The sequence below is a fragment of the Vulpes vulpes genome, unplaced genomic scaffold, assembly GCF_048418805.1.
Source record: "Vulpes vulpes isolate BD-2025 unplaced genomic scaffold, VulVul3 u000000630, whole genome shotgun sequence".
Taxonomy (NCBI): Eukaryota; Metazoa; Chordata; class Mammalia; order Carnivora; family Canidae; genus Vulpes; species Vulpes vulpes.
Genome location: NW_027325744.1, coordinates 242,580 through 257,923, shown reverse-complemented (window position 1 = coordinate 257,923; position 15,344 = coordinate 242,580). Strand labels below are relative to the sequence as shown.

Here is a 15,344-nt window from a genome sequence, read left to right as displayed (position 1 = left end):
GGAATATTCACAATATATGGTATTATTCCTAATGTATTTATAGCATGGGATCAGGCAAGAATTAATAGGCTTTAAATCCTACAGGTAATTGCAGGATATATCAGCTTTATTATATTCAATATATTCACCGAGTTGTACACTCTTCAACACAACCCAAACACCACAACCACGAGCAGTCACTCCTCATGTCCACTCAACTTCCCCAGTCCTTAGATAACTGCTAGTTTAAAGTCCATCCTATACGTTTGCCTACCTGACCTGTTGCATAGGAATTGAGTCATACGATATGTGACCCTTCCTGACTGCCTTCTCCCACTCAGCATAATGTCTTTCGAGATTCATTCCTGCTATAGCATATACTTGTACTTAATTCCTACTTATTGCCAAATAAAAACATAGCATATCTATAATGGGATATATGTTTCAGCGGATGAACATTCAAGTTGTTTACACTCTTAAGCTATTATGAATAATGCTGTCAGGTCTACAAAATTGGTACATTGGCCATAAGTTTTCATTTTTCTTGGGTACATAACCAGGAATAGAACTGCTGGATCACATGGCCACACTATATTTAGCATGTTGAGGAAGTGCCATACTGTTTTCCAAGGAGATCATACCATTTCACATTTATACCAGCAACGTTTGAGGGTTGGTTCTGATTTTTCACATCCTTGCCAACATTTAGTATCTGCTTTCTTAATTTTAGCCATCCTAGTGGGTACGAAGTGCTATTTCACTGTGGTTTTACTCTGCATTTCCCTCATGGCTAATAACATTGAGTATATTTTCATGTGATTATGGATCATTTTTATATTTTGTTCAGAGAAATGTTGATTCAGATCCTTTACCCATTTTTTAAAAGTTATCTTTTGACTTGTACCTGTTCTTTACTTAAATAGATGCAAGTTAGGAGATTGAGAGAAAACAATTGCAAATCACCTTTCTATCCATTGTTTTTCACTTTTGACTTTGAAGAACAAACGTGTTTAATTTGATGAAGTACAATTTATACTTTTCTTTTGTCATCCCTTCTCTGTTGGTGTCCTATAAGGGTTTTGCTCACCTAAAGAAGATTTACTCCTATAGTTTCTTCAAAGACTTTTAAACTTTTAACACTTACATTGAGGTCTATTTTGAGTTTATCTTGGAGTGAAATTGGAGTTAATTTTGTATATTGTGTCAGGAAGGGCCAGGTGGATACCCAGTGGTCACAGCAATATTTGCTGAAAGAGTATTCCTTCTCTAAACTGTCTTGACACTCTTGTTGAAAAAAAGAAACTGACTATAAACTGACTTTGGGACTCAATTCTATTCCATCAATCTTTTCATCTGTCCTTTTGCCACTGTCTTGATTACTAGCTTTATATGTTTTGAAATTAGGGAGCAAAAGTCCTCAACTTTACTCTTAAGATGATGTTGCTAAACAACTTTCAATCCACACTCAAAGTGTCTGGTTTAAAGGGAGAGGAAAAAACTAACTTCAAGTGGAAATTTGCCCATAGGTTCTATCTAATTAAGCCCTGATTTTTTTTTAACTAGTTAGACACAAAGCAAAAGAAATTTGGAAGGAATATATTCTGTTATGTGCAGGACAGGGTTCCACAAGATGACTGGATCAGCATTAGGAATTAAGAACAGCGAAGTCTACAAATGACACGTATCCCTCTCTCATGCAATAGACCTAGATGAGAAAAGCATGGACTGACTTGGCCATTGCCATGCCAGGTCAGCTTCTGAACTTTAACTACTGAGTGGTTTGAGAACTATGGGAACATCTTCTCGGGGTGGGGGTGGTGATCAAAGTAATGGGATAGGTTTGTTGTTGTTTTTTTTTTTTTAAGCAGACTTACAGTGTAAAAACAATTGACCCGATTAATTCTTTAGAAACTTGCTCAACATCTTCCTTTCTGGTTTGTGGATCACGAAGACCTGTTATTAAATCATAAGCTGTTTGCATTCGGAGCAGTTTATGGTTCACATCAGCACAGAGGGTAATGCTGGTTTCATACTCAAGAATAGAAGTAACGTATCCAGGCCAGATGACCAGCCTGCAAATAGAACACGTTAGATGGGATTATCAAACTCCAAGCTCTGAGTATAGAGCAAGTGTCACAGGGCCCTAAAAAGGCACTTGAGAGTCAAGCCGTTTCATCTCTTATTTTTAATAAGAAATGGTCTTTTGAAGGACCTTTCCAATAGAGATTTACCTGCTGTGCTAGTTATACCTAATTTTTGTTAAACCATTTTATCATCAACCACAGGCTTACACATATATACCTACATATGTATGCATGTGAGAATCTATGGGATTTAGATGTATACATTACAAACATTACATGAAACTATTTTATACCAACTTGTGATCGAAGAACTCAGTGGCCTCTTGCTTGTTATAATAGTTGCGACCAACTTGCTTCAAATTCATCTGCTTCAAAATTCTAAAAATTGAAGAATAAGTTTTGTTGAAATAGTATGAATATTAAGCATTTGGTAATACACATGAGGATACATTAGGGGGAAAAATCTGCCAGCAACTTTGTATTACACATAATAAACAGATGTACCTGGTACAAGTAAATTATATTGTGAGGTAGATATTAAGGTCCATTTATCCTCTGTTTTCCCCTCCTTTCCCTTATATACAACAAACTGTCATGGAAAGACCATTAGGATATCCTCCATTCCCAGAAATGAACCAAAACATCTTTTGCAGATGACGTGCCTCCAATTTGGGATATTTGTCCACCACTGTTACTACAAAATAAAAAACCAGTGCATTTGCTCTAGGGAGAAATATGCATAGGCATGCATACTCGATGTATGCTCCTCCTTCCAGGCAGGTCCAGGCACAGGATATGGGGGTAGGCAGGGAGAATACTGAGGATAGGCCACAGAACTTAAGCATGTCTAGGTGAGGGTCAAGTCCCATTTCATCCCCAAGATCCGTTGCCCTCTCAGGATGAGGAGGTGTCAAGAACATGAAATTCTAGGAGCAAATGTCTATGTTCAATGCCACTGACACATGAACACAGTCATATCTCAAGGAAACTAAAGCTTATAAACACACCTTCTAAAGAGAATGTTGTAATAGCGTAAGCAGTCTGGTGAGTTGGGTGAGAGTTCGCTGATGAATTCAATGGTCAGCTTCACAACCTGGTTTTTCAGTAGGCTGACCAATTCCGTTTTCTGAGATAAAGAAAAAACAAGAGGGTCTAGCAGTCCTTCCGAAGACAATAAGCTCATTATTGAACCACAAATCAATAGGTCACCTGGGTATAAAACACACCAGTGTGACACATGCAGGGACAATACAAGACTTATAAGGCTAAAGTGAGGAGTCAGAATTAAACATTTACAACTACTTTTTTTTAACTTAAATGAGCTCCTGTAGATTATCCATTTGGTAAATAGATGTTTATTGAAAAAATATTAAGTCCTTCTAATGTTTTTGCTGAAAGATAAAAACTATTCAATACTTCATCAGCACTTGACCCATATTTGCCTTTGAAAATGTAAAAACATGTATATATTTTGCTCTCAGATTCATTTTAAGCACTGACATAAAAAAAAGCACTGACATGAGGCAGGAGGGAACATCAGTGATAAGCACACATGGCACGTGGGTGTTACAAATCCCATGGGCAAGAGATCTTCAGGTCTCCTCAAATCGTTGTACAAAAATGGTATTTGCTTTAAAACAGTGAAGATGTGAGAGGAAGAGAACAAAGGTCAAGAAAATGTCTAGGGTGACTGGGTGGTTCAATTTGTTAAGCATCTGCCTTTGGCTCAGGTAGTGATCCCAGGTCCTGGGATTGAGCCCCGAGTTGTGCTCCCTGCTCAGTGGGGAGACTGCTTCTCCCTGTTCCTCCGCCCTCTTGCTCATTCTCTCTTGCTCTATCAAGTAAATAAAATTTAAAAAGAAAACATCCAATAACAGTACTTAACCGGCAACAGTAGCTTGTGAGGTAATAATAAAGAGCTCCCATCAAATATATGGCACTCTCCAATAAATGCTTTATGCTGCAAAAGCAATTCTGAACGAACTTTTCCATCCTCGATGTCTGGCATGTAGTCAATGTTGTACTTATATGTGACCTGCTGGGGGCGGGACGTCACTCGGAAATGGTTTGTGAATAGCTTTACAGGTCTACCCAGCGTGCCTGCAAAAATGAATTCACGTGTCAATAATGAAACAAGCAGACTGACTGTACCTAAATAATGTGGACATCCCAATACTGAAAGCCAAAGTTAGGCCAAACAAGGATATTAACCACCAAACACATAAACATTTACATACAGCTGATGTCCAGAGTATGTATCATCCATTTAGAGGAGTCCTCACTCAAGCAGACATTTAGAGAGTTAAAATAGAAGATTAAAATATTTAACAAGAGATCAGAAGAAAGATCTCTAACACAAGGCTTCCAACAGGGGGAGTGGGTGGGGAGCCAGAATAATGTAAATGTTGTAATTATGCTTAGGTTTCTTTTATCTAAAGTCTCAGTGCATTCAAAGAGCTGGGTCATTCTGTCTTAGTGGCTATAAAAGGAAGAGAAAAATGGAGAGTCCATCTAGGACTCTCTAATAGTCTCTGTTTCTGCAAAATCAGGTGCCATTACAACAACGTAAGCAGATTGGGAGGTTACCTCCACTCACAGTGATGGGATGAAGTTTTACACACACTCTTAAACACAAACATGCACAGGTTTCACGTGAACAATTCCCTCAGGCTGGGTCGTTAATGGCCAGCATACCTGTCGTGGACTCTCTAACATGTTCCAAGTACTGTCGGGTATCCACCACATGGTCTCGAAAAATGCCCCCAAAATGCTTTCTCTCCTTCAGTGAGGTTGCCCGCAGTCTAGTCGCCAGCTGGAGTTCCTCTACATGGAAACGGATGTGAAAGCCATGAGTCTTATACAATAAAAAAAGGGAGGAAACATAAAACCACAAAGGACAATATTAAACACCAGCTATTAAGTAAAACTAAGTTGAGGTCGCTGGAGTTAGGAAAGTTAGGACTGTCCAACAATCCAAAGGGTATTTCAGTCATTGGTCACCAGAAAGGGGGAATGGGACCTGGAAACCCCTCTGAACAAGAGCCCACCCCACATCAGTGGCCGGCCTGGCCAGCCCCACATCCATCCCCATGGAATCTGCTTTTGCGCCAGACACTTGTCCGGAGTGCAAGCAGAAACTTTGTCCTTAGCCAGCAGCTTTATAGGCCAATCACTTGGCACCTCACTGCCCTCTCAGGAGCACTGGAAAATGCTGACTGAATAAGCAGTTTATAAAAAAAAAAAGTGCATGAAATTGCCTTTGATACAAAATAACTGAGATGTTCTTTTTAACAGCTACTGGAAAAGGCTCTATTTTTTAATTACATTGAAATATGCGTACAGACTTTACGAGGCACCATTTGGAGGACAAGACAAAGCAGTCTTTCAAATACCCTGAAAGAGGGGATTTATGAAGATGGAGGAGTAGGGTCCTCACCTCACCAGGTCCCCAACTTCCCGACAGAACTTCCAAACCATCCTGAACACCTACGAATGTGACCTGAGATTTAAAGAGAGAACAGCCGGAACTCTACAGAGAGAAAAGTTTTGGCTTCTAACAAGACAAGACAGGAAGGGGGAAAGGGAAAGGGAGAAAGGGAAAGGGGAAAAGGGAGAAAGGGGGAAAGGGGGAAAAGGGGAAAGGGGGAAAGGGGGAAAGGGGGAAAAGGAGAAAGGGGGAAAAGGGGAAAGGAGGAAAGGGGGAAAAGGAAAGGGAAAGGGAAAGGGAAAAGGAAAGGGAAAGGGAAAGGGAAAGGGAAAGGGAAAGGGAAAAGGAAAGGGAAAGGGAAAGGAAGGAAGAAGCCTGGGGCAGGTGGGGGGGTGGGGAGCTGCAGGCCAGAGGAGATGGCTCCAGCCTGGCGGGAAAGCCTGGGCGCCCCTAGAGCCCAGCCCCGGAGAGGAGGGGTGTCGGGCTGAACCCCAGGAGGGGCGGCGGAGCCCCCAGGTTCCTGGGGTCACTAGCAGACGAGGCACGCCCGGGGCAGAGCGCCCCAGGCCCGCGGGCCCAGCTCGGGACAGCGCTGGAGCCGCAGGCGGCGGGGCCTCAGGGAGAAGCAGGGGGGCAGGCGGGGGCTCCGGGCGGGCGGGGCGCTGCACCTGCTGCCTTCGGGCGCCCGCCGCGGCCCCGGGAGCGCGGTGCAGGCAGCACAGGCCCCGGAGCCCAGGGCCCGGGGGACACGGCCGAGGTCCTGCCTCCCCCCGGGGCGGGTGGAGGCTTCACAACTGCAGAATTAAGATCTCATCAGGCTGAAGTTAAAAATCAATTAAATGAGGTGCAATCCAAATTGGGGGTCCTAATGGCAAGGCATAAGGTGCTGGAAGAAAGAATGAGCAACACAGAAGACTCCTTGATGGCAAGGAAGGAAGCTGAGGAAAACAGAGAAAAACAATGAAAGGACCACGAGGAAAGGTTAAGGGAAATACATGACAGCTTCAGAAGGAAGAATTACGTATCACTGGGGTTCCAGAGAGCACCCAGAAGGACAGAGGGCCAGAAAGCATATTTAAACAAATCCAAGCTGAGAGCTTCCCTAATTCAGGAGGGGAATAGGCACTCAGACCCAGGAGATAGAGTGGTCCTCCCCCCAAATCAATAAAAACCGTTCAACACCTCAACACTTAATAGTGAAACTTGCAAATTCTATAGAAAAAGAGAAAATCTGTAAAGTAGATAGAGGCAGCAGATTCTTAACGAATATGGGGAGAATTGTTACATTAATAGCAGACCTCTCCTCAGAGACCTGGGAGGCCAGAAAGGGCTGGCGGGATTGATTCAGGGTCCTAGATGAGAAGAACATGCAGGCAAGAAAACTCTATCCAGCAAGGCTCTCATTCAGAATAGAAGGAGAGATAAAGAGCTTCCAAGATAGGCAGAAACTGCAAGAATATGTGACCACCAAACCAGCTCTGCAAGAAATATTAAGGAGTATCATAGGAAAATTAACATGCTTCCAGAAAATTTGTTCAGGTTTAAGTGAGCAGTTGAGATAGAAATGATTTATATATGCTGTGATTTAGTCTATGGGTTTATTTGAAAATTAGTCACCATGCAGTCTGTTTTTATAGTGTATGCATAATGATTGTACTATATAGGAAGGATGACGTGGTGTTACATTATCCCTAATAGGAACAACGCTTTTAACTGTTAAAGAGTAATCTTGCTTTCCTCAGGAGGGGGGAAAAACACCCCAACTCTATACAGCTTCAGACATTCTGTACAATCCCTTAGAGGATGGGGCTTCTGCACACACTTTTGGTCAAAGAAGAGACTAAGGGCACATCTTTTGAAAACATTCTAATGAAATGACTCATAAACCCATTCCACCTATAACTGTAATTTAACTCAAATACCAATAACTAGAGCTTGGCTCAGCAGGGATTCCTTAGAGCGAGGCATAAAGCCTTGTGAAGGAAGCTGGGATATGCCACCCCAAAATATATATGTATATATATTTTTGGGAAGAGGAATCCAGAAACAAATCTTAGTGTTAATGTCTTCCCATATATTTACCTTTCCAGTATGCCGCCCTTGATAGTCTAAAATTGCTTTTCTTTAGGCTATCATTTTTTCTACAAATGTATTATTGTTCTTTGCTGAAGACGCTATAAAGCCGGCAGTTTTAAGCTGCTGCTTTGAGTTCCTCTTTATTTTTGATTTCTTCGGTGTGATGTGCACTGCAAACCTTTATAAATTTTTTCTTTTGATGATATCCTCTTGGTAATGAGTCCCCCCGGGGAGAACCTAAGATGCGTAGATGTGGAGTTTAGCCTCCCCCAACACCAGCACTCATTCTAGTTGTATCCTCATTGGAAGAACGCAGGCAAAAATGAACTCTTTGCTTGGTTGGCAATTAGCCTGGGGCTGGCCATCCCAGAGATGCAGCTGCCTACATGAGATTGTGAACTTATTGCGTCAGCTACACTGGTAGACTTTCTCCTAATATACTGAACACTGGAATCCTCAAATAAAAACCCCAAAAGATCCAAGGTCTTTCTTTCATGCAGAAAGGATTCTGTACATCAAGAACCAGGCATGTTGAGGTTTTCAACCTAAGAATCACTTGCTTTACATGGCGGTAACGTGCTTTTTATATGAAGAAATAAGAACCATTTACTTAATATCATATAGCTAGTTTTCTATCAGATTATCTTGTTTCTCACGAAACAGATTTTATACCATCTATATTTAAAGCAGGCTATTGAAAGAACTTCAATCCTATTCATCAATTACTGCTTTTTGGATTGATACTTAGTAGATAGGAATTCTTTCAGAAATTACATATGGCACATAATCCATATGTCACTGTTTTTTGTGAATCTGGGTATCTGGATCTCTCAGACATCCATCTCCAAGTATCTCATAGGCCTGGATTTTCTGTCCTTTTTCTCTCTGCAGCCTATATTCCTGCTTTTACTTACAAAAGATATAAGTATCCCATCCCTGATTCTTATATTTTAATCAGGTAATGATTATTGACTATCAAATATTGTCATCAACAACATAATGTGTTCTATTTGCCCCTTTCCAAAGACAGATCTTAATAAATTACAAGTAAATAACAAGAACACAAGTCTCATTAGTCACAGTGGTGCTTCACAATTAAACACAAGATGTATCATCAATAAAATCCATGTTTTTCCATATTAACTTGAGAGGGATAAATTGTTCATAGTGAAATATGAAAGCAACATATGGGGAAATTGACAGGGCTGCACCGGTTAAACAAAGTTTGTTCAAATAAAAAGATTAAATCATAGATTAATCTGCTTAGAAATATGAAGAGGATACTTAGTATTTACATAGCAAATGATAAAACTGACATAGAGAAAAAGTCATTTGTACAGAAACTTGTAAAGAGCTTGAAAACCTGTTATATACCAAATATTGTTAGGTCGGTCATTTCTGAAATTTTATATTTAAAATTTTTTTGTTATTAGACACAAGTGCATCAAACACAGCTTTGACAAACAATTGTTTAGCAAACAATTAAAATGTATGTGATCCTATAAACAACATCTAGGCCAAGAAAAAGAACATTGCCTTACTCAAGAAACCCTCAAGCAATCACTTTCCATCATTCTGCAAGAACCCTATCATAACTTAGTAATAATTTCCTTATTCTGTTTGTTTTACTATCAGGTGTACATCCCAAAGAATGAAGTTTAGATTTACCTGTTCTTAACTACCCCCCAAAAATCACATTATATGTATTTCTATGTCTTACATCTTTATCACAATTTATCATAAGATGCAGTTATGTTCTTGAGTGTGGTTGTGGTTAAATTATTGTTATAGGTCTTAATTATAATATTGTAATGATAATACCACACTCTATGCATTCTGTTGTTGAAAAATGTTTGGATATTACTCCCTACTGTCAAACTATTTTGAACAATGCTTTTCTGAAAATTATACATACATTTGGGTACATGCGGATATGAGTTTCTCAGGGGTTAAGATACAGTAGGTCACAGTTTATGTTTATTCCAGTCCTACGTAGATTAAGAATAAAGTGCTTCCCAAAATGTTGGTATTATGACGCTATTTAATTTAAAGATAAATGTTTTATTTTTGCTTCATAAATAAAATTACTATAGGTTTGGGGAAAAAACTTTAAAATACAGACTACAGTTTCTTTGTATATATTTTACTAAAAGTTAATCTAAACTTGTGGAATGATGGATAGTTCTTAGGAATATGTATAGAAAGTTGATCCATAATTGAACATGTTTTTTTTTTAAATTAATTTTTATTGGTGTTCAATTTACCAACATACAGAAAAACACCCAGTGCTCATCCCGTCAAGTGTCCACCTCAGTGCCCGTCACCCATTCCCCTCCAACACCCGCCCTCCTCCCCCCTTCCACCACCCCTAGTTCGTTTCCCCGAGTTAGGAGTCTTTATGTTCTGTCTCCCTTCCTGATATTTCCCAACATTTCTTCTCCCTTCCTTTATATTCCCTTTCACTATTATTTATATTCCCCAAATGAATGAGAACATACACTGCTTGTCCTTCTCCGATTGACTTATTTCACTCAGCATAATACCCTCCAGTTCCATCCACGTTGAAGCAAATGGTGGGTATTTGTCGTTTCTAATAGCTGAGTAATATTCCATTGTATACATAAACCACATCTTCTTTATCCATTCATCTTTCGATGGACACCGAGGCTCCTTCCACAGTTTGGCTATTGTGGCCATTGCTGATAGAAACATCGGGGTGCAGGTGTCCCGACGTTTCGTTGCATCTGAATCTTTGGGGTAAATCCCCAACAGTGCAATTGCTGGGTCGTAGGGCAGGTCTATTTTTAACTCTTTGAGGAACCTCCACACAGTTTTCCAGAGTGGCTGCACCAGTTCACATTCCCACCAACAGTGTAAGAGGGTTCCCTTTTCTCCGCATCCTCTCCAACATTTGTTGTTTCCTGCCTTGTTAATTTTCCCCATTCTCACTGGTGTGAGGTGGTATCTCATTGTGGTTTTGATTTGTATTTCCCTGATGGCAAGTGATGCAGAGCATTTTCTCATGTGCATGTTGGCCATGTCCATGTCTTGCTCTGTGAGATTTCTCTTCATGTCTTTTGCCCATTTCATGATTGGATTGTTTGTTTCTTTGGTGTTGAGTTTAATAAGTTCTTTATAGATTTTGGAAACTAGCCCTTTATCTGATATGTCGTTTGCAAATATCCTCTCCCATTCTGTAGGTTGTCTTTTAGTTTTTTTGACTGTATCCTTTGCTGTGCAAAAGCTTCTTATCTTGATGAAGTCCCAATAGTTCATTTTTGCTTTTGTTTCTTTTGCCTTTGTTGATGTATCTTGCAAGAAGTTACTGTGGCCGAGTTCAAAAAGGGTGTTGCCTGTGTTCTCCTCTAGGATTTTGATGGACTCTTGTCTCACATTTAGATCTCTCATCCATTTTGAGTTTATCTTTGTGTATGTGAAAGAGAGTGGTCCAGTTTCATTCTTCTGCATGTAGATGTCCAATTTTCCCAACTTTTTTCCCAATTTTCCCAATTTTTTTCTGTATGTTGGTAAATTGAACACCATTTATTGAAGAGACTGTCTTTCTTCCAATGGATAGTCTTTCCTCCTTTATCGAATATTAGATGACCATACATTTCAGGGTCCACTTCTGGGTTCTCTATTCTGTTCCATTGATCTATGTGTCTATTTTTGTGCCAGTACCACACTGTCTTGATGACCACAGCTTTGTAGTACAACCTGAAATCTGGCATTGTGATGCCCCCAGCTATGGTTTTCTTTTTTAAAATTCCCCTGGCTATTCGGGGTCTTTTCTGATTCCGCACAATGAACATGGTTTTAATGCCAAAATAAATTAGTAAAGACGTGATCATTTGATTCTTATGTCTTTGTTTTTTATTTGTTTATTTATTTTTTATTGGTGTTCAATTTGCCCACATATAGCATAACACCCAGTGCTCATCCCATCAAGTGTCCCGCTCAGTGCCCGTCACCCAGTCACCCCCACCCCTTGCCCACCTCCCATTCTACCACCCCTTGTTCGTTTCCCAGAGTTAGGAGTCTCTCATGTTCTGTCTCCCTTTCTGATATTTCCCACTCATGTTTATGATTCTTATGTCTTTGAAATGTACTGTACTTACCCCAGAAATTTCTTTCCGAAAAGATATAATAAATTATTTAAAGCATTTAAAATTTTTTCTCTGTGCATTTCCAAATGGGCTTAACTAGGAAATTATTCAACTTTTTCAGAATAGCTGACATGATTAGCTCTATATGATTTCTGATCACTTAAAGTTTGGTAATTTAAGGATAATTTATAATTCTCTAGAAATCCACAAGTTTCTTTAAATTCAGATGTTCACTTATATTTTTATCACAAAATTCCTTCATCTCCCAGGGAACTACCAATCAAAGATAGAGTCAAGGATATATTTTAATGTAATTATAAAACTAAAGGTTCTAGTTTTACAACTCTAACAATATTTATCAAGCGAAGTGAAATAGAATAGTCAATAAATTAGTCTACTAGAATTATTTTAGATTGACAGATGATTTAATTTGGTATCATATCTCAATCATTTACATATGCACGCATGTGTACATGTATATATCAAAGAATTAAGTCACAGTTCAGTGTTTTGATTTTATCTTCATGAGAGAGCTATAGACTATACTCTTGAACATCTACTTAACTTGAACAATCTACTTAAATAAACTGACTCCTCTAATTATTTACAGTATACAACAGTATTGTCCCCTCTATGTTCCTTTTATGTAAAATCTATGTCTAATCACTGTGCATAAAAGAAAATGTATGGTACAGAATTTGATGACAGTGAAAAATAAGAAGTTTAAAATGATCCCTCCTGTCTAGACACCATTTGAATCGTAGGCACTTGTTGTGGTACCATGTCACTGTCTTGTCAGCAGGCACAAATGTCTGATACCAACTGTCATTTCATTGGAAAATAATATCCCTTTAAAATTTTTCAATCAAGAACTTGCTGAAATTTTATTTTATTTTTATGTTTATTTTTTTTTAGAACTTGCTGAAATTTTAGGGGAAAACATCAGAACATGGTTCTTCCTTTAAGTACCAATCAATTTTCAGAATAACTCCAAATTTCTTAAAATTGTGTCTGCTTTTATTTAACATATAACTTTACTTTTATAAATCTTTCTTCTCTTACATATGACTCCCCAAGAATTACATCTTTAGTCTTCTGCTTTTTGAATATAATATATAGTAATTCCCAATGAATCACTTATTTCTCTACTTTCAATTTTATACTTAAAAAATAATTGGGAAATTTAATATAAAAATAAGCTCCTTTCTAAGGCCATGTTTGCCTGTTTTGACACCTTGCTATATGTTTCATCAATTCCTTAAACTCAACATGTGGAATTGGACTAGAACTTCAACCTTGGTTAGGAGGAAATAACAAAAACAAAACAAAACAAAAAAACCTCTTCTGTGTTAAACAATTAGACAGCAGACAAAACATAAGTAACATTTTTCAAATACTGGACAACAAGCAACATAGGACTATGACCCCTGGCATAAGTGAACCACAAAAAAGATGAGCCCTTCAATTGTACCAAACAACAAAGGAGGGTTAGCTGTAATGGAATCAAGCCATCTTGCCAAGTTGCAGAGATAGAGACCAAATTTTGGGAGCAGTCAAGAAAACTAGATTTGACAGGTCAGAATAAGAGAGCGGAGTGGGTAGTTGCAGAGACACACAACTCTGTAAAACCTCAAAGAATCTCCCAATTCTGTCACTGAGTATTGCTCTGTACATTTCATGAGAAGAAAATACCAGAAGCCTTGGAAAGAGCTACAGGAAAGGAGTAGAAAAGTTCCTGGAGCTCTCACAGGGCTGAGGATAACTCATGTGTCCACTTGCCAGTGTGGAAAGATCTAGTGATACACAGGGCATTAAGTAGAGTCCTCAGGATACTGCCTTAGTTTTGAAGCTAAATTAAGTATAAAAATTTCCCAAGACTTTTCTTACCAAGCTTAAAAACAAAGGACTTGGTATATTAACAGAGCATACATTCATGTAATTGGATTGCTAGAAAATGAAGGACACAGAGTAAGAACAAAATATTTGAATAACAAATAGCCAGAATTTTCCCAAGTTGCTAAAAAGTATATACACACAGATTCAGGAAAAATAAGAGTCCAAAGTAGTATAAAAAAGTAAAGCAGGCTACGGAGCCTGGCTGGCTCAGTCAGTGGAGCGAGGGACTCCTGACCTCAGGGTTGTAAATTCAAGTGAAATATTTGTAACACATATATGTGATAAAGGACATGTAAGTTGAATATCTAAATAAACTTACTACTCCTTAGTATGAAACCAAGTAACTTAATTAAAATGGGGTTTTGATTTTATCATACATTTCACCATAGAAGATAAACGAACGGAAAATACACAGGAAAGGACGCTCAACATCATTAGTCATTAGGAAAACACAAACCAGATCACATATGATAGCACTACATGCTCAGCAGAATGGCTGAAATTAATAAAACCAATAATACTAAGTTTTGTTGAAGATGAGGGACAAAATGATTGTAAGAAATGAAATGTGCCACTGCACTTTGGAGAGTGGTTTGGCAGTTTCTCAGAAAGTTAAACTTGACTTTCCTAATGATCCAGCAATTCCTCTTATAGGCACTTACCCAACAAAAATGAAAATATATGTTTACACAAAGAACTATATTTGAATCTTTAACACAGCTTTATAAATAATAGCCAAAACCTGGGCATAAAAACAAAGTGTAACTATTTTTACATCAGAGAATACTGCTCAAAGGTGAGAGGGAATGTACATTCATACAAAAGGCAGAGGAAATAAGAAGGTAGTAGGGAACATTTGAGTCCACAGACATCACACAGACAAAGACATATGGAGGGGTGAGAGGACGTGGCATTCAGTAAGTACCTATTAGATAATTGGATAAGTTACTGTTTCTCTTGTATTTGAGTCATTTGGTTTGAACATTGAGTCAGAAGATACAGGCAGCTCATGGTAGGATTCAGAATCTGATTTTCTTGTAATATTTATAAGTATTTTGACAGGGTAAGGAAAAATCTTGCACAATTGTTATGATGATTAAGTGTTTAACTGTGAAGACACAACAGTGTCTGGGACAAAGTAACCACTGCATAAATGCATGCTATTGTAATTATTAGGCCAAATAGATTTGTCTTTTAGAAAGATCTCTCATCCCAGAGTGTACAGGACACGTATGGGTGGATGCAGTTACACGCTGGGAAATAGTGGCAAGGCATTTTCAATCATTTACAATGGAGATATTGAAATCCTGAAGCATCTTCTGTCTTGCCTGGACACCTGGAATGTTCATCATTCTCTCCTGCTATGGTAAACTATCAAATCCTATCAATTTTTCTAGATGCATGTGAAAGTTTATATTTTTCAGTGAAGCTCATCTACACCACCATAATTTCAACATCATCTCTCCTTCGTAATATTATTCCATTGACTCGATACTTTTAGTGTTTATAACTCCATCTATTATATATATAATTTACATATTGATGATCTCTATCCAGTGACATAAGACAGTAAAGTAATGATTATGTTATGAATTCTAATGATTATGAACTACAAAGCAATGGCAGGTAAAACTTTTAAAATAATTTTCTTTGAAAAAATTAATTGTATCCACAAAAATATTTAGATTTTCAGTATTTAATTTAAAAAAACCTGCCTTTTTCTCAAAGGAACAGCATTGAATTAGTTATTATAATGGAAAAGAAAAGAGTAGGTGA

General features: G+C 38.4%; 1 protein-coding gene across 1 annotated transcript in view; it reads right to left on the bottom strand.

The window, feature by feature from the left end:
• Window positions 1-15,344, bottom strand: part of LOC140596747 (piwi-like protein 1) — a gene marked incomplete at its 5' end in the record, with an annotated part of 99,961 nt that overhangs the window by 16,738 nt on the left and 67,879 nt on the right. Inside the window, 5 exons of the mRNA XM_072745234.1 lie at window positions 1,854-2,051; window positions 2,361-2,441; window positions 3,071-3,189; window positions 3,949-4,163; window positions 4,758-4,886. Coding sequence (XP_072601335.1) covers window positions 1,854-2,051; window positions 2,361-2,441; window positions 3,071-3,189; window positions 3,949-4,163; window positions 4,758-4,886 — 742 coding nt within the window. The remainder of the gene's footprint in view (window positions 1-1,853; window positions 2,052-2,360; window positions 2,442-3,070; window positions 3,190-3,948; window positions 4,164-4,757; window positions 4,887-15,344) is intronic.